Below are 19862 nucleotides of genomic sequence, written 5' to 3' on the forward strand. Positions count from 1 at the left end.
CCTTGGACAGGGATTTTTTTTGTTTAGTTTGGATATATGTATTAGTTTGGATCTTTGTGTTGGTTTGGCTATGTGTGTTCTTGTAGTTATTGGATATGTTTTTGTCTTTGTGTTGCACTGATGTGGGCTGGGGGAAATTATATTTCGTTTCATTTCATGTGTTCCTGATCTTGATCCTGTTCCTGATTCTGAATTTCCGAACATTTGCCTCCACTATAACAAACACAATACTGCGTCTATTCCTGCTGTGGCCATCCATGTCTGGCAGCGCTCTCAAATCCCTACGTTTACGTCACCACTTGAACTGCCCTGTAGTTGCTTCCGATTTCAGTTAAGAATCAGGGAATTACTTGCTTGAGCTGTGTGTTTGTGAGGACTGGCCCTAGCCATATTTACTATTGTAACACGCACGGACAAGTAGACACGTTAGCCCTTGGCTAACGGGTCGGACCCTTTAGTCGACTGGTTAACGTTGTCGCCCGTGGTGCGGAATACACGAGTTCGCGTCCCGGCTGTGGCGGTTCTCGACTGCCCACCTGAGTTTGCTACACTATTAACGTTTTTTGTTATGATTGTTATGTGATTCTGTTTCCTAACTGCGATGCATTCTGTTTCTATCAGATAAGACTTTCATGATGTAGGCTAGGCTAGCCTATAATATAGGCAATGTGTGGCATGTGTGCTATGCAGCTGAACCCCGTATGCTGTAACTTCAGAATCAGAATCAACATCATTTTGTAATTTCATTTCATGCTCCTGTGCACATGAAATGAAACGAAACATCGTTTCACCAGCCCGCAGCAGTGCAACACAAAGACAAAAACACATATCCAAAAACTACAAGAACACATATATCCAAACCAACACATATATCTAAACTAAAACAAAAATTTAAAAAAAAATCACTGTCCAGGAAAATGAATGCCAGCCAGGATGACTGTCAGAACTGCCGGTCTGCATGGGCTAGCAGTTAGCTTAGCCTGCGTCGCTTCCGCATCCTGCCAGACCGTCCTTGGTGTTTCCTCTTTGGGCGCAGCTCAGGTCAGGGCAGTGGTCCTTGGGTCCATAGGACGCAGCAGACCAAGCTCCCTCAGCCGATCCAATGCTAGAGTTCTCCAAGCCAGACACCTTCGATACACCTCCCCGCGCTCAGCATGACGACACTAAAAACACAGTCAAGGCTAGGCGAGGCTGCCTCCAGGCCGCCCTCGGTGTTATCGTAACTGCCAGTCTGCATGGGCTAGCAGTTAGCTTAGCTTGCCCCGCTTCTGCGTCCTGTCAGACCGCCCTTGGTGTTACCTCTTCAGGCACAGCTCCAGGCAGGGCCGTGGTCCCTGGGCCCACAGGATGCAAGCAGACCAAGCTCTCCCAGCCAATCCAGCGCCAGCTCTCCCAGCCATCAAAGGAAGACAAACTTAGATGCAGACGTGGACAAAGACACTGCATGGACGGTACTGGGTGAGGTCGCCGCAAACATGAATTCACGCCGCCATCTTCCCACACCGGTACTGGGTGAAGCCGCTGCAAAAGTGAATTTGCGCCGACATCTTCCCACACCAGTTATATCTTGTGTGGTATTGATTATCATTTTATTTAGGCCTGTGGTTTTTCAATTCTATCTTTCCAAGGTGTTGAACAAAAGTGTGATGGGTACTATATTATGGTGTATTAGTGATGTTGCCTCCAGGATGTTTTGCTATGCAGTAGGCATTTGTGTGTGGTTTTCAGAGTGTGGCTGTTGTCTTGCTAGCCTACGTTTTGTGCAAGACCAACAGTTGAGGCTGTGGGCATGTTCCCATGTTGTCATTTGATGTAACCTAGGTCTGGCCTGTTTAGAAGTGTAGCGCAAACCACTGGCCAATTCACTTGGTGGATATTTTTTGTCGTTGTTGCTCGAGTGATATAAAAACATCCCAACGGTGACTTGTTTTTCTGTCTCTTTGTGTTACCTGCATGGCTAGGTTTTCTCTGTATGAAGTGAAACATTATTGACACAGTATTAACTGTATATAGTAACAGTAGAATGTTTTTCGCAGTAACCCTATAACTGACCATGCACGTCCATACTGCACCGGAAAATATGGCTCCCCTGCAAGCCACTGGTGCTGATTCATCGCAGGACACACCCTGACACACTCTCATATACGTTTACACCTATGGTCAATTTCAACTCTGCCATTCACCTTCAAAGCATGCTGGAGAATGATTTTGATTTTTTTCTAAATTTTGAGATACTGTATTGATCCCTGTGGAGAAATTACGTTTGGCATTTAACCAATCCTAGCTGTGTAGCTAAGAGCAGTAGGCAGCCTCCGTGCAGCACCTGGGGACCAACTCCGGTTCGTCTTGCCATGCCTCGGTCAAGGGCACAGACAGGAGTATTAACCCTAACATGCATGTCTTTTTTTGATAATTTTATCATGGATGATGTAAGGAGTAGAGGTGAAGAAGAAATATGAGTTTAAATACTAGGGGTCAACTGTTCAAAGTAATGGGGAGTGCGGAAGAGAGGTGAAGAAGGGCGTACAGGCAGGGTGGAGTGGGTGGAAGAGTGTCAGGGGTGATTTGCGACAGAAGGGTACCAACAAGAGTTAAAGGGAAGGTTTACAAGATAGTTGTGAGACCAGCTATGTTGTATGGTTTGGAGACAGTGGCACTGATGAAAAGACAGGAGGCAGAGCTGGAGGTGGCAGAGTTGAAGATGACGATCCTTTTTCTACAAGATCAAAAAGGTCAGGTCATATAGAGAAAGATGAAGGCTTACTGTGATGACAGACTCTCTCGTGGTGAGTTCCCTTGGCATGGGAAGCGACAGTCATCGAGGTCAGACTCTGGGGAAGAAAAAGCAAAACATGAATGCTGTCTTGTCAACAAAACATCAGGTCTACTGAGATTTATGAACAGATTTGTGTTAGAATTCAGCAAAGCCAAAGGTTAAAGCTACAATCCTGAGATTGTCCTTTTGCTGAATTTACTAACAGCTATCTTACTGGTAATTGCATTGGTGTGGAAACACTCCAAATCACAGAGATCCATATGAAATGAAACAGAGTCACCATTGTAGCTGTGTGAGCACCTTTCCCACTACCGAATAAAAAATATGGTTGGACCTGAGTTTAAATAATTGATATTATAGTATCTGTTGGAAAAGGTCCTCTGTCTGCTTGGCCTGCATTATCTATTTGTTAGCTGCAGCGACTTGCGACTTGCTGCTAGCCGTCTTTTTTTGGCGCCACTGCGCCATCCAAAGGTCGGAGGATGCCATCACACAATTACAAGGCTCACTGGCATGCAAAGACTGGGGCATTTTGCAAGGCTGGATAACAGAGTATCACTTATCACTGACTATATCAATTTCTGCATCACCATTACCATACCCACAAAACTTTTAGAAATGATCCTAACTTCAAGCCCTGGATTACCTCCCATATTAAGCACAGCCCAAAAAAAAAAGCAGAATGCATTTCAGCACAGGGACTGGTCTTCCCTTAAAGCAATTAACAAACAGATCAAGAATTACATTATTAAGGCCAAACTCAAATATAAGGACAGACCGGAGCAGGGGTTTAGCAATGTGAACACAAAACAAGCCTTTCATAAAGTAAGAACACTAACTGGTTATAAATCAATACAAGATCATTCCACAGTGACAGACCCCACCACGCTGAACACCTTCTACGCACAGTTTGATATCCACAACCACTCTGCTGCCTGTGAGAAGCTGCTTAGTGTCCTCCCCTCTTGTGAGCCAACACACCCACCATTCACAATGGAGGATGTCCGATAGTAGCTGGGCAGGCGCAAAACTGACAAGGCACCGGGGCCAGACGGCATCCCGGCTAGGAAGCTCAAGCTCGGCGCCATGGAGCTCTCCCACATCCTCTACTCCAAGTTCTGGGAATCCTATAGGACAGCATCCATTCCCACCGTCTGGAAAACATCCACCATTATAACGGTACCCAAGAAACCCCACCCCTCTGAACCTAACCACTATCGACTGGTTGCACTCACCCAAATAGTCATGAAATACCTGGAAAAACTGATCCTGCACACTATTCTACCAGCTGTCAGTCCACGGCTGGACCCATATCAGTTTGCCTACAGGGCTGAACAGGGGACAGAAGATGTTGTGGCATGTCTCCTCCACTTCTCCAACATCTGGTATCACCTGGCAGCTTCACTTTGATTCTCTTCATCGGCTATAGCTCTGCCTTCAGTACAATTCAATGCCACCAGATGATCAGGAAACTCCACCTCAACATCGCTCCACTCCTCATCCACTGGGCCCACAACTTCTTTAGCAAAAGACCACAGGCTGTAAGAATAGGCACAGTAACATGATCAACCATCATCACCAACACCAGAGCCCCTCAGGACTGTGTCCTCAGTCCCTTTTTCTACACTCTACACAAACGACTGCATCAGCCCTTCACCCATCACCACTTATTACAAATACTCTAATGATACTGCCACACGGGGACTATGACTATTTAGTAGTCCTAGCAGTATCCTGTATCCCATCATTATTGATGCTCTGTACAGATCACCTAAGGCATCGAATATTTTTATCACTGAACTCTCAACAGTTTTTTTCTGTTTTTCTTTTTCCTCCATTTTCTCCCTAATTGTACCCAGCCAATTACCCCACTCTTCCGAGCCATCCCGGTCATTGCTCCACCCCCTCTGCTGAGCCGGGGAGGGCTGCAGACTACCACAGACTACTGCAGACTATCTGCCTCCTCCGACACATGTGAAGTTGCCAGCCGCTTCTTTTCACCTGACAGTGAGGAGTTTCACCAGGGGGATGTAGCGTGTGGGAGGATCATGATATTCCCCCCAGTTCCCCCTCCCCCCTGAATAGGCAACCTGACCGACCAGAGGAGGCGCTAGTGCAGCAACCAGGACACAAAAACACATCTGGCTTCCAACCCGCAGACATGGCCAATTGTGTCTGCAGGGACGCCTGACCAAGCCAGAGGCACAACAGAGATTCAAACTGGCAATCCATGTTGGTAGACAATGGAATAGACTGCTACACCACCGGGATGCCCCAACTCTCGACAGTTTTAACCACCCTTAGTGCAATCTCTGAATATAATCCTAATCCTAAAGATTCTAAAGCAACGTTATATTGCTTTGATCTAACACAATATTTCAACTTCACAACCCACACCAAGGGTCATATACTTGACTTAGTTTGCCGTTCCGGCATCGCGCCATAAAACATCATCCATCCATCCATTATCCAAGCTGCTTATCCTAATTAGGGTTACAGGATGCTGGACCTTATTCCAGCAGTCATTGGGAAGCAGGCAGGGAGAAACCTTGGACGACTAGACTAACTAAAAGTTCATGATTGTGACAGCCCTACATTAGATATGCTAATCTAGATGATCTCTGCAGTTTAATTACCTCAAACCCCATTCCTGCTCCCACCTCCTCACTCCCTGCTCTTATGGACTGCTACAACAATATTTCATCTTCTGCACTTGATACTTTAGGCCCCCTGAAAACATGGGTTATCCATACTGCTCCCTGGTACACAACTGAATTACGTCAACACAGGGCTATAAATCGGCACCTTGAGAGGCTTTGCACCAAAACTGGACTTGCTGTTCACAAACAAATGTATTCGGATCATATACCTCATTACAAAAATGCTCTTTCAACAGCTAAAACATCCTGTTATGCAAATATAATCAGTACAGTTGAAGGGAATACTGGAATTTTCTTCTCTACAGTTAAAAGGTTACTAAATCCACCTGAAACCAACATGAACAGTAACCTTTCTAATAAACAATGCTCTGCTGTTTTGAAGTTTTTCAACTCTAAAATTAGTACCATTTATGAGCAGCTAGCCTCTGCTAACGTCATGCAGACTGACTTATCAGCAGCAATCACCATGAAAACGTCCCCATCCACTGTCCTATGCGACTTCAAGCTTTCAACTGAAAACCACATTTCTGAACTTATTACTAAGTCTAGCACTTCCACATGTCACCTGGATTTAATTCCCATAACCCTAGTTAAAACATGCCTGCTCTCTATCATCTCCCTGATAACCTCCATCATCAATTCCTCTCTGTCCATTGGTAGAGTTCCCCCTCCACGGAAGGTTGCTATAATCAGACCAACTCCGAATAAACTTAATTTAGATTCTACTGACCAAAACAACTACTGGCCTATTTCCAATTTACCATTCATCTCCAAAATCCTTGAGAGGGTAGTTGCATCTCAACTCCAGATATAACTTGATAACAACAATCTCTTTGAACAATTCCAATCTGGCTTTTGTGCCAAACAGCACAGAAACAGCCCTGGTTAAGATCACTAATGACCTCCTTCGAGCAGCTGACTCCAGTCTACACTCTATCCTTATCTTCCTTAACTTCACCGCAGCCTTTGATACTATATCCCATCAGCTCTTCATGGATTGTCTGGCTAGCATTGGAGTTGGGGCACTGTTTATCAGTGGTTTGCTTCCTGCCTTACAGACAGGACACATTTTGTACAGATTCAGAATTACTGGTCAGAAAGTTTGATCGGTCCCCATGGAGTTCCACAGGGTTCAGTGTTGGGGCCACTCCTGTTTATTATTTACCTCCTCCCTCTTGGCAACATCTCCCAATATTTTGGTATAAATTTTCAATGTTATGCTGATGATACACAGCTTTATGTGTCTACTGAGCCCACTTCTATTCTCCCCTCCAGTAACCTCACTGCTTGTCTACATGATTTACAGATATGGATGACAAACAATACCTGAAATTCAACAGTAGTAAAACTGAGCTTCTCCTCACTGGCACTAAATATACACTCTCAAAAACGAATATTTGCTCACTCCCCATTGCTGGAGGTGCCATACCTGTCTCCACACAGATGAAGAGCCTTGGTGTTACCCTGGACAGTACCCTTTCTTTTTCCAGTCATATAAACAATGTCTCCTGGATTACCTTTTTCCATCTGTGAAACATCTCCAGACTATGCCCTGCTTTAACACAACACTCCATGGAAGTCTTAGCCAACGCCTTGGTCACATCACCCATTGACTACTGGAATGCGATCCTGGCAGGCATCACCAACAAACTTATTGACAGACTTCAACTCATCCAGAATTCTGCAGCATGGATTATTACACATTTAAAGTCTACTGAACATGTCTCTGCCCTGTTGATTCAATTACACTGGCTTCCTGTATCACAGCAGATTAACTTTAAATTTTTATTATCAACATTCAAAGCTCTTCATAATCTATCCCCTGTTTATCTCACAGACCTCCTTCAGACTTACACTCCCTCTCGCTCCCTGCAGTCTTGATCAGCTGGTCTATTGGTACTACCAGCCATTAACCTCATCACAATGGGTGCCAGGGCTTTCTCCGATGTTGCACCCAAACTCTGGAACTCCATTCCCCATCACATCCGCTTACTGGACTCCATAAAAAAATTCAAAACTGCTCTTAAAACCCATCTTTTTAAACTAGTATACTCACTTTAACAGCATTAAGAGCATCAAATTCAATTTTTTTAAACTCCAGCTGCTAAAACAAAACAAAAAAAAGGTTCCAAGAGTCTAAGAACAGAAAATCCAAAAAGTGGGATGCTTTATAATGCTTCCTGCTGCCTAAGGACAAGTACACTTTGTAAGGCATAGTATTGGGTTTTGGTTCCAAGCATGCATGTGTGTTCTTTTTGCTTCCAAGTGCTTGTTTTTATTCAGCACCAGCTACTTTCGTAAATAATTTTTTTTGTCAGCTTTGTATGTCATGTACTTCAGCGCATCAAAAGCCACATAACTTGAACTAAATTAGACATTGCCATCAACCAAATGTGTACACTTGCCCATCCTTGGCCGTTTCTTGTAGCACTGATTAAAAGAACTGTGCCAGGTCACATTCATTACAGCAAACACTTTCCATCTCAGTTGGCATTGTGGCAAAGGCAAAACCAAGCAGCAACGACCTGGCTGGCTCCATAAAAGACCTGGTCCAATGTAAGTCAATGAAAGAATGTCCAACTTCTACCTTCAAATTAAAAGTCAACAAATCTTTTCTACAAGAAGTCTCAATCACTAACATCGAGTCTGATACACAGCGTGAGGGTAGTTATTTTGAAAATTAATGTTCCGTTAAGAAGCTACAAAGGATTAAAAAAGTGGAATGTTGAGGGCGTGTCTGCCTTGACTGACAGGTATGTCAACCTGTCTGTGACCGAGGTCCCACCCCTGCTCCAAATACATGCCACCCAGCTGTAGAAATTTGGATTTTCTAGTTCCAACAACTGATAAGATGGCAGTGAGCATAAAGTCAAACTTGAGGCTTAAAAATTCCTCTTCAAAAACCAATGGGTGATGTCAGACGCGTCCCTCTTTTTATACAGTCTATGGGTATAACCAGTCCTCATTCTATCATTGTTTGAGTGTCTAGAAAAGCCCTATATAAATGTAATGATTATTATTATTATTCTCCCAAAGCAGCACTATTGTGGTTTCTTCTCCTTCTCCGGCAGGAGCCAGAGCTGCTGCCTCATATCTTTGACTTATCTCCCTCGCAGTGTATTCAGGCCTTCAATTTCCGATTCCATTAAAATTTTATTAAAATGTTTTTATTAAATGTGTCCTCATCAGTCCTCAATTATGTTTGAAGCCATTACTTTAAAACTAGCAAAGTTAAATTAGCAAAAAGACAGACAAATAGTCATGCCAATAAAGCAAATTGAATTTGACAGAAGGTGGAGCTGGAGATGGCAAAATTGAAGATGCTAAGATTTTCGATGGTAGTGACGAAGATGGACAGGATTACGAGCAAGAATTTTAGAGGGACAGCTCAGGTTGGACGGTTTGGAGACAAAGCAAGAGAGGCAAGATTGAGATGGCTTGGACATGTGTGCAGGAGAGATGCTGGGTATATTGGGAGAAGGATGCTGAATATGGAGCTGCCAGGGAAAAGGAAAAGAGGAGGCCAAAGAGGAGATTTATGGATGTGGTGAGGGAGGACATGCAGGGCAGGTGGTTGGCGTGACAGAGGAAGATGCAGAGGATAGGAAGAGATGGAAACAGATGATCTGCTGTGGCGACCCCTAACGGGAACAGCCAAAAGAAAAAGACTTTAAAATTAGCAAAACCTCCTAATAGGAGCAAGCTGCCATTCTCTCTCAGTTCAGGGACGTAGTTTCTTTGTCCATGCCCCCTTTGTCTTTGGTGGGGGGCATAGCTGGAAAAATCAACCATCCCACTCAAATCCAAGAAAAGGTAGAGGTATCGTACACAACCAAAATCAATTTAGCAACATTTCTTTCCATTCTTAATATGGGTTGACACATTGTTAAATTAGTTTAATGTTATTTGTGTTGAAGCATCCCCTTAAGGAAAATTGCATGAATTTGTAAAAGTCACCAAACTACAACTACATAAATGCAACTCAAAAACTGTCATGATATGGGTATTTGTGACTTAGCCGTTGTCTTAAAAATATCACAGCGATACTTTCGAATCAAAAAGGACATTTGTTTGCACACAAATCCTCATCCTCGGGAATGTAGCTTAAACCAAATGTGCATTTTGTGTGACAAGAGGTGACTTTATTTCTGAGAGTCATCATCCTTTTAGTTAGTGATCTGAGAGTTTGAGATATTATATCAACAGAACCAGTTTCAAGGTGTAAACTACAGTGGAAAACTAATGATGATGTCTCTCTCTCTCATTTTCTCTCATTCTTACCCGGCAGTGAGGTCTGGGCTTGGCTCAGTAGTGGTGGCAGTGTTGGGGCTGTGGAGAGACAGCTGGCAAAAGGCTGAGTGGAGGTCAGACTGGAGCCTGGGGGAACCTGAAAGACAAGGTTAATCTTTTTATGATTAAGCTTGCTCTTCATTCTGGGTATATGGGTTCGTTGTAAATATCTCATCTATATTGTGCCAGAACAAAAATGTATTAAAAAAAACAAAACAGGCATTCATTATTTGAAAAGTGTGACATCATTTCTGGCAAAATGATTGCCAACATTATTACAGGACAAACTGAGGGTGTTTTTGCACCTAGTTAATTTAGAACAGTTATTTCAAGCTCTTGTATATTTCCCCTCTTAGTGTGGGTTGTTTGCGCGTATATGAACACAGCACAAAAAGTTGAATCAGTTCATCGGAACACAACATTTATTGGGAGAAACATTTCATCACTCATCTATGTGACTTCTTCAGTCCCAACTGACTGCAGGTATCCCCACCCTTATTCCTGTAGTCAATTGAGACTGAAGAAGTCACATAGATGAGTGATGAAACGTTTCTCCCAATAAACTTTGTGTCCAGATGAACTGATTCAACTTTGTGTGATTTCCCTACCTGGATTATTGAACATGCATCAAGATAAACGAACACAGCAACCCAGCCACTGAGGATGCACAAGCCAGTGCATTCTTAGTGTCGGTCCCAAGCCCGGATAAATAGGGAGGACTGCGCCAGGAAGGGCATCCGGTGTAAAACCTTTGCCAATTCAAATATGCAGATCATAAATCGGATTTCCATACCAGATCGGTCGAGGCCCAGTTTACCAACAACAGCCACCGGTATTGTTGGCCAGCAGGGTGCCGGTGGAATCTATGCTACTGTTGGGTGAAGGAGAAGGAGAGGGGGAAGGCATGTCCAGAGGCAGCAGGAGAGGCGAAAGGGTATGAGTGTGGAGGTGACAGTCGGAAATTTGAATGTTGGCACTATGACCGGTAAAGGGAGATTGCTGGCTGATATGATGGAGAGAGGGAAGGTAGATATACTGTGTGTGCAAGAGACCAGGTGGAAGGGGAGTAAGGCCAGGAGCATCGGAGGTGGGTTCAAACTCTTCTGCCATGATGTGGATAGTAGGAGAAATGGGGTAGGGGTAATTTTGAAGGAAGAGTATGTCAAGAGTGTATTGGAGGTGAAGAGAGTGTTGGACAGAGTGATGAGTACGAAGCTGGAGATCGAAGGTGTGATGATGAATGTTATCAGCACATATGCCCTGCAAGTTGGGTGTGCGATGGAAGAGAAAAAATAATTCTGGAGTGAGTTGGATGAAGTGGTGGAGAGTGTACCCAAGGAGGAGAGAGTGGTGATTGGAGCAGACTGGGCATGTTGGTGAAGGGAACAGAGTTGATGGGTAGGTATGGTGTCAAGGAGAGGAATGTGGAAGGACTTATGGTGGTGGATTCTGTGAAAAGGATGGAAATGGCTGTGGTGAATACATATTTCAAGAGGAGGGTGGAACATAGGGTGATGTATAAGAGTGGAGGAAAGTGCACACACGTGGACTATATCTTATGTAGGAGGCACGATCTGAAAGGGATTGGAGACTGCAAGGTGGTGACAGGGGAGAACATAGCTAGGCAGCATCAGATGGTGGTCTGTAGGATGACTCTGGAGATCAAGAAGTGGAAGAGAATGAAAGCAGAGCCAAGGATCAAATGGTGGAGGTTGGGAGAAAGAAGACTGTTGTGTGGAGTTCCGTGAGGAGTTAAGACAGGCACTGGGTGGTAGTGAAGAGTTGCCAGATGGCTGGGCAATCACTGCAGAAATAGTGAGGGAGACAGCTAGGAAGGTACTTGGTGTGTCATCTGAACAGAGGAAGGAAGACAAGGAGACTTGGTGGTGGAATGAGGAAGTACAGCAAATATACAGAGGGAGAGGTTGGCAAAGAAGGAGTGGGATAGTCAGACGGATGAAGAAAGTAGACAGCAGTACAAGGAGGTGCAGCACAAAGTGAAGAGAGAGGTGAAGTAGGCAAAGGAAAAGGCATATGGTGAGTTGTATGAGAGGTTAGACACTAAGGAAGAAGAAAGGGACTTGTGCCGATTGGCTAGACAGACGGGCTGAGCAGGGAAGGATGTGTAGCAGCTTAGGGCGATCAAGAATAGAGATGGAAATGTGCTGACAAGCAAAGAGAGTGTGTTGAGAAGATGGAAGGAGTACTTTGAGGGGCTGATGAATGAAGAAATTGAGAGACATTGAAGGTTGGATGATGTGGGGATAGTGAATCAGGAAGGAGGGAGTGAGGGCAGCTATGAAGAGGATGAAGAGTACAAAGGCAGTTGGTCCAGGGGACATAGCTGTGGAGGCATGGAGATGTTTAGGAGATGGCAGTGGAGTTTTAAACAGATTGTTGTTTAACACAATGTTGGAAAGTGAGAGGGTGCCTGAGGAGTGGAGAAGAAGCATACTGGTACCAATTTTCAAGAATTAGGGCGATGTGTAGAGCTGTAGCAACTACAGAGGTGTAAAGTTGATCAGTCACAGCATGAAATGTTGGGAAAAAGTAGTGGAAACTAGGTTAAGAGGAGAGGTGATGATCAGCGAGCAGCAGTATGGGTTCATGCCATGGAAGAGCACCACAGATGTGATGTTTGCTTTGAGAATGTTGATTGAGAAGTATAGAGAAGGTCAGAAGGAGTTACATTGTGTCTTTGTGGATTTAGAGAAAGCATATGACAGGATGCTGAGAGAGGAGGTGTGGTATTGTATGAGCAAGTCGGGAGTTGCAGAGAAGTATGTAGGAGTGGTGCAGGATACGTATGAGGGCGGTATGACAGTGGTGAGGTGTGGAGTTGGAATGACAGGTGGGTTCAAGGTGGAGGTGGGATTACATCAAGGATCGGCTCTGAGCCCGTTCTTGTTTGCAATGGTGATGGGCAGGTTGACGGACGAGATCAAACAGGAGTCTCCGTGGACTATGAAGTTTGTGGATGACATTGTGATCTGTAGCAAGAGTAGGGTGCAGGTTGAGGAGAGCCTGGAGTGGTGGAGGTATGCACTGGAGACAAGAGGAATGAAAGTCAGTAGGAGCAAGACAGAATATACTATATGCGTGAATGAGAGAGAGGACAGTGGAATGGTGAGGATGCAAGGAGTAGAGTTGACGAAGGTGTATGAGTTTAAATATTTGGAGTCAACTGTTCAAAGTAAAAGGGGAATGTGGAAGAGAGGTAAAGACGGTGCAGGCAGGGTGGAGTGGATGGAGAAGAGTGTCAGGGTGATTTGCGACTGAGGAGTACCAGCAAGACTGAAAGGGAAGGTTTACAATATGGCTGTGAGACCAGCTATGTTGTATGGTTTGGAGACAGTGGCACTGACAAAAACACAAGAGGTGGAGCTGGAGGTGGCAGAGTTGAAGATGCTAAAATTTTCATAGGGAGTGACCAAGAATGACAGGATGAGGAACGAGTATATTAGGGGGACAGCTCAGGTTGGACGGTTTGGAGACAAAGCTAGAGGGGCAAGATTGAGATGACTTAGACATGTGTGGAGGAGAGATGCTGGGTATATTGGGAGAAGGATGCTGAAGATGGTGCTGCCAGGCAAGAGGAAAAGAAGAAGGCCAAAGAGGAGGTTTATGGATGTGGTGAGAGAGGACATACAGGTGGCTGGTGTGACAGAGGAAGATGCAGAGGACAGGAAGAAATGGAAACGGATGATCTGCTGTGGTGACCCCTAACTTGAGAAGCCAAAAGTAGTAGTAGTAGATCAAGACATATGAACACAGCAATTGGACTCAGGTGTGGACCAAAACATTGGGATTGAGATGGTCTCAGGAGGGTCTCGATCCCTTTCCAATTAAACTCTGGAGTCTAGAGCAGTGCAGTGAGAGAGCAATCTGTTCATGAAATTGCTGTATAGATATTAATGGGATCAGTTCACTGTGAAGTGGCAAGGCACGTATAAATATAAATGTATTAGAGCATGCCTCCTGAAATGAAATGCAGCTGCAAAACAATGTTTTAAAGTCGCTGCTTTGATTCACATCAAAACTTGCTTGTATAAAAAAACTCTGGTATGTAAACCAGAGGATCACAGCAAAGGCAAAGCTCCAATGATACAGCTGTTGTTGATGCTCCAATTTAAACCTTTCAGTCTGTCAAATGGGAAAATTTCTGTTAACAGATGTTGGTAGCCTGCTTGTGTTCGTCCCAGAAGACGATCGAATTCCTGCAGCAAAAATTCAGACCAATGAGGAATAACTTGCTCCCACATGCCCTCTGCTGACAAGTTCCGGTTCGCTTCCAAATTATCCCCTGATTTGAAACAGTGTATACAAACCCTATATGTTTGAAAATCCCCTAAATATCATTCAAAGCAAGTAGGAGATTTTGGGGTTTTTTTGGGGGGGGGGGTGGGGGGGTTCCCCCCTTTTTCTTACCAATTGTACCCGGCCAATTACCCCACTCTTCCGAGCCGTCCCGGTCGCTGCTCCACCCCCTCTTGTCGATCTGGGGAGGGCTGCAGACTACCACATGCCTCCTCCGATACACGTGGAGTCACCAGCCACTTCTTTTTCACCTGACGGTGAGGAGTTTCACCAGGAGGACATAGCGCATGGGAGGATCATGCTATTCCCCCCAGTTCCAGGGGCCCGACCGACCAGAGAAGGCACTAGTGCAGCGACCAGGACACATACCTATATCCAGCTTCCCACCTGCAGACACGGCCAATTGTGTCTGTAGGGACGCCTGGCCAAGCTGGAGGTAACACGGGGATTCGAACCAACGATCCGTGTTGGTAGGCAACTGCAGGAGCTTTTTACTTATGAAATAAGATATTTCTTTCTGCATTTTCCCCCCTTTTTCTCCCCAGTTGTACTCGGCCAATTACCCCACTCATCCGAGCACTCCTGCTCGCTACTCCAGCCCCTCTTCCGATCCGGGGGGGGGGGGGGGACTGCAGACTACCACATGTCTCCTCCGATACACGTGGAGTCACCGGCCACTTCTTTTTCACCTGACAGTGAGGAGTTTCACCAGGGGGACATAGCACATGGGAGTATCACGCTATTTCCCAGCTCCCCCTCCCCCCTGAACAGGCACCCCGACCGGCCAGAGGAGGCGCCAGTGCAGTGAACAGGACACATGCCCACAATTGTGTCTGTAGGGATGGGGATTCGATCCAGCGATTCCTGTATTGGTAGGCAACGGAATAGACCACCACGCTATCCGGACACCCGAACAAAACAGTCGGTTGAACCTGACTGATTCTTTTTCAAAGCTGCAACTCTCTGCCTCATTCATTTGCATTTGGTCACTTTGGCCAACACATAGAATATTATATGCAAGATATGAAGTCCCACCCAACAGTAACCACCGAAACGAACAACCTAAAAAAAACATTTTCGATGTGGATATTTGCAGATTAGCTATTGTCTCCAACAAACAAGCTTTAAAAAGTATCAAAAAGGACATTTGCGGGTGTCTGGGTGGCATAGCGGTCTATTCTGTTGCCTGCCAACACAGAGATCGCCGGTTCGAATCCCTGTGTTGCCTCCGGCTTGGTCGGGCATCCCTACAGACACAATTGGCCGTGTCTGCCGGTGGGAAGACGGATGTGGGTATGTGTCGTGGTCGCTGCACTAGCGCCTTCTCTGGTCAGTCTGGGCGCCTGGAACTGGGGGGGACTAGCGTGATCCACCCACGCGCTACGTCCCCCTGGTGAAACTCCTGGCTGTCGGGTGAAAAGAACTACAAGCCCAGCTAACTCAGAAAAGAAGAAGCAGCTGGCGACTCCACAGGTATTGGTGGAGGCATGTGGTAGTTTGCAGCGCTCCCCGGATTGGCAGAGTGGGTGGAACAGCAACCGGGACGGCTCGGAAGAGTCAGGTAATTGGCCAAGAACAATTGCAAGAAAAAAAGGGGGGGCTCATTTGTATGCTTGTATATCAGCAGGACCGTAGCTTTGAATATTGAGAAATGGACCCTAGACACAAGTTTGTTCCATAAATGATCAAACAGCACTCTTCACTGAAATCCAATAAATATTCATTGGCAGTGTACAAATTTTATACATTTCAAGAGTACCTGTGTATTTGTGACAGAGTTGACCGAGGGAAGAGAGAGCGTGGAGGCATGGGATTGGAGGAGTCCTGAGGAGAGAGGGGTGCTACACATGCCGCCTCCTAGGGACAGAGAGGTGCTACACACCCCTCCGCCTAGGGACAGAGGGCTACTACAAACGCCCCTTCCCAATGTGAGAGGGTCCTTGAGGCTTGAGTAGATGCCTACGAAATAAAGACAGACAAAACATGAGAGAGAGAGAAGGTGTGATGGAAGATTCTTATAAGATTCACGGAAAGAGAAAAGTAGATGTGCAAACACACACACACGCATGAGAACCAATCTCTCAGGAAGTTTGCCACTGTCATCAATGTGCACACAAAAACCACTAGATAGGCCACTACCTCACGCTTACTTACTAAATACATGTCATAAAAAAGCCTACAATAGTGCAATGAGAAACACAAGCTCTTTACTACTCTGGCTTCGATCTTGTTTTTTAATTAATCGTTTTTTTCTAGACTTCGAGTTCCTCACTTACTCACAAATTTATGGCTGATATCTCCTTAATAACGGACATCTCAACAGGACAAATGAACAAACCTATGTGGTTTATACAAAACCTTGAATGTGACATTTGTAACTACGAAGCTGTCTTAGAATGTGTGTAACAGGGCAGTTTTGCTCATTTCAGTCAAGCTGCAAAGTAAACACACCACAGTGCAACCAGGTAGTGATACTGCTTTAGTGTTTTGCTTTTTTTCCCTCATGCAGCAGTGCATGAACACACAGGAAGAGAGAGGCCCACCACACACCCACTCACAAACTCACCAGAGCCGAGCAGAGAATTGCCACGGCTTGTAGAGAAACTGCAAATGGAGGAGAAAGAAGAAGAGGAGGTGGTGGTAGCAGAGGGAAGGGTGGAGGGGAAGGTGGGGTGGGGAATTGAGGTTGGGCTGGGGTACAGCGGGGAAGTTAAGGCTGGCGGAGGAGGTGCAGAGTGGTGGTGGTGGTGATGGCGCTCAGCCTCCTCCCTGCGCTCCCGGTTCTTGCTCCCCCGTGGGCGCCCTGGACCGTGGCGGCTCTTCTTGTTGCCGCGGTGCCGCCTCTCTCTGAGCAATGGTGGGGGTGTGGCTTTGTCATCCACGCTTGCCTCCTCCAGGATAGGTGGGGTGGTCAGGTGGGAGGGCTTGCAGAGTGACTTGGAAGGTTTGTAGTCCCCCGAAGAGGATAACTTGCGGATCTTGCTGCTGCTGCCCAGACTGGAGGAGGAGGTGATGCGCATGATGGATCCGAAAGTGGAGATGGTGACCTTGGTCTCAAAAGGGCTGCCATTGCCCTCTGACCTTTCGTGGCCCTGCAACCCGGTGAGGGGGCCATCGGCAGGTGTTAGCGCTGGGGGTTTATGATATTTATCGTCTTCTTCTTCCCCTTCCTCCTCTTCTTCTTCCCCCTCTTTCTCCTCCTGTTTTTCATCTTCCTCCTCTTCCTCCTCCTGCACCACTGTTCTCCTGTGACGCTCTTTGCGGTCCTCACTGCTATGGTCATCACCTCCACGGTCATGGTCACGCTCGAGGTGGGAAGAAGAGAATTGGTGAAAGTCTTGAGCAGACGACAGGGAGCCACCTAAGTACAAAAAACAGAAACACAATATATAGAGCTAGCATGGGTGAATTACATGGTTCTCATCTGGTTTGGCTGAAGTGGCTCTACTTCTCCCCAAGACATAAACTGTGGAGTGCCTCAAGATTCCATTCTAGGTCTTATATTGGTCTCCCTTTGCTACCTGTGTTGAATGGACTGGACGAGCAGGAGGAGGAGGAGCAACTCTTGCCAGTACTTCCTGTCTTCTTACTGCGATGACCCAGGCTGTGACAGCTCAGCTTCTTTGCCTTGCTTTCACTGTCCTTGACGCTGTGGTGGCTGGAGGAGAGCTGAACACATGAAGGAGTCATATGACAGGCTAGGTTTTGGGTAAATGAGGTTTTTCTGCATCTGCTATTGGTATATATATTGTCCTTGTCTAAGACTTTACAATTGATTAACAGTTCATTCAATGTATTTGCAAATTACTTGAGCAAGTTAAATTGTTTGTTGCCAGTTTACTTGAACAATTTTTTTTTTTTTTTTTTGCTGGCTGAAACACTTCTGCATTGAGGCTATGAGCACACAGTCGTTTAAGTCTAAAAATTTCTCACACTTTGGCCACTGGTTTAGGACTGCCTAATTTCTCATACTATTGGCTTTTACCTTCTCTAAATTGCTGGTCATTGAAGAGCCCAGGCTATCAGAGGACTTCTTGTGGCGCTCCTTTGGCCTCATCTTGTCCTTGTGGCTCTAAAAAGACAGTAATACACAGAACTCACTTTGGACTGTATAAGGGGACAAAGGCTCAACATGCCATGAAAAATAGTGGTTACCCTGGATGTAACTCCAGTTCTATGAGCACATGTGTAGTAGTAGTATGAGGTATACCAACAGTGAAGTCCTCCAACGGACTTCACTCTTGGTATACCCCATCAAGGCTCTGCCTCAGCACCTGAGAAAGATCTTTGCACTTGCCCAATTAGGTGATAGGAGCCAGACCATGCCCCACCCCCTACAAAACCCCAGTGTCTCTGCTGCTCATCTCGCTTTGAAACTCAGAAACAAAACCAGCTGGGCTTGTAGTTAGAGGGCTATGTACGTACTCATAGAACTGGAGTTACAGCCAGGGTAACTACTATTTCTATGTACATGCTCTGCCCTTTAACTGGCTTCACTATTGGTTCACATCTAAGGTGAATGCTGTTAGAGGTGAGTGTACTCCCTGCTGGGCCCGGATGGACACTAGTCTAACACCCACCAAAACATTAACATACATAGCAGCAGTCCATCTGTTGAGACCCCCCACCACCACCACCACCACCCACCCACCCCCTGAAGGTCTCATACTGTACTGCCATAACCAACCAAAGTCTGGACAAAACCAACACCTCAGTCTGCTCCAGATGTGCCCCCCCCCCCCAGACTGTGTGCCAAGCACAAAATGGGACACCGAGTCAGCAGTCATATCCCTGAGATCTGACTGCATGAAGGTCAAAGTAGAGGAGGCTGACAAGCAGATGTCTTCAATTGACACTCTCCTGAAAAGTGCCATAGAGCACACAATGCCTCTAGTAGAGTGCGCCCTGAAGCCCACTGGGGTGAGGCAGTCCCATTGCATCATAACTCTTGCGGCTTGCATCACAAATCCAGTGAGCGAGCCGCTGCACAGATAGAGAGGCCCCCTGAGACCGACCACCATGGCAGATAAACAGCCGGTCGGACATCCTAAAAGTTGCTGTGTGCTCCACATAACAGCAAAGCACTCACACCGGACACAAGGTGTACAGGTGGAGGTGTACAGGAGGAGGAAAGTACGCTCTCAGATGGATGACCTTCAACCTGAACAAGAAGATGACCTTCAGCCGGGAGGAGGGGTTGGGATGCAGTTCCACCGACCCCTTATTGTCATGAACAGACATGCAGGAGGGATGCACATAAATCCCCTACTCTCTTGGTCGATGTAAGAGCCAACAGAAGCGCCGTCTTGATTGACAGAAGCTTCAAATCCGCCTGACCTAGCGGCTCAAAAGACAGACCAGTCAAACCATCCAGAATTGTCTGCAGGTCCCACCAAGAAACAAAGTGTCGCGTAGGGGTCTCAGCCTGCGGATCCCCAACAAGAAGCGTATAACCAAGAGGGGACAACTGACAGTGAAGCAGCCAAATCCATCATGGTCTGCTGTTATTGCTGTTGCAAACACTCCCAAGGTGGATCAGCAAGGCCACCATCAAACAGGTTCTGTAGGAACTGAAGAACATCCTGCAAAGGGATGGAGTGTGGGTTGAGGTCCCTGGCCTTGCATCAGTCTGCAAAAATAGCCAGTGCATAGTATAAGCCCTGGAGGTGGAATGGGCATGCACATTCTGAATAGTCACAACAACCATGTCCGGGAGGCCCATGTCACTCAATGTCACCCTCTCAACCTCCAAACCATTAAAAGCCATCCCAGAACTGGACACTAGAGGATTGCACCTTCTGCCTGTTGCAGAGCTGTGG

The 19862-nt window shown here is 46.1% G+C and overlaps 1 protein-coding gene across 1 annotated transcript in view; it reads right to left on the reverse strand.

Annotated features, from left to right (window-relative positions):
• Nucleotides 1–19862, reverse strand: part of LOC130112602 (protein AF-17-like) — a 71888-nt gene that overhangs the window by 22321 nt on the left and 29705 nt on the right. Inside the window, exons 8-13 of the mRNA XM_056280042.1 lie at nucleotides 18029–18115; nucleotides 17565–17712; nucleotides 16610–17404; nucleotides 15803–16002; nucleotides 9718–9823; nucleotides 2765–2831 (exon numbers count right to left, since the gene is read on the reverse strand). Coding sequence (XP_056136017.1) covers nucleotides 2765–2831; nucleotides 9718–9823; nucleotides 15803–16002; nucleotides 16610–17404; nucleotides 17565–17712; nucleotides 18029–18115 — 1403 coding nt within the window. The remainder of the gene's footprint in view (nucleotides 1–2764; nucleotides 2832–9717; nucleotides 9824–15802; nucleotides 16003–16609; nucleotides 17405–17564; nucleotides 17713–18028; nucleotides 18116–19862) is intronic.

Source organism: Lampris incognitus, chromosome 5, assembly GCF_029633865.1.
Source record: "Lampris incognitus isolate fLamInc1 chromosome 5, fLamInc1.hap2, whole genome shotgun sequence".
Taxonomy (NCBI): domain Eukaryota; kingdom Metazoa; phylum Chordata; class Actinopteri; order Lampriformes; family Lampridae; genus Lampris; species Lampris incognitus.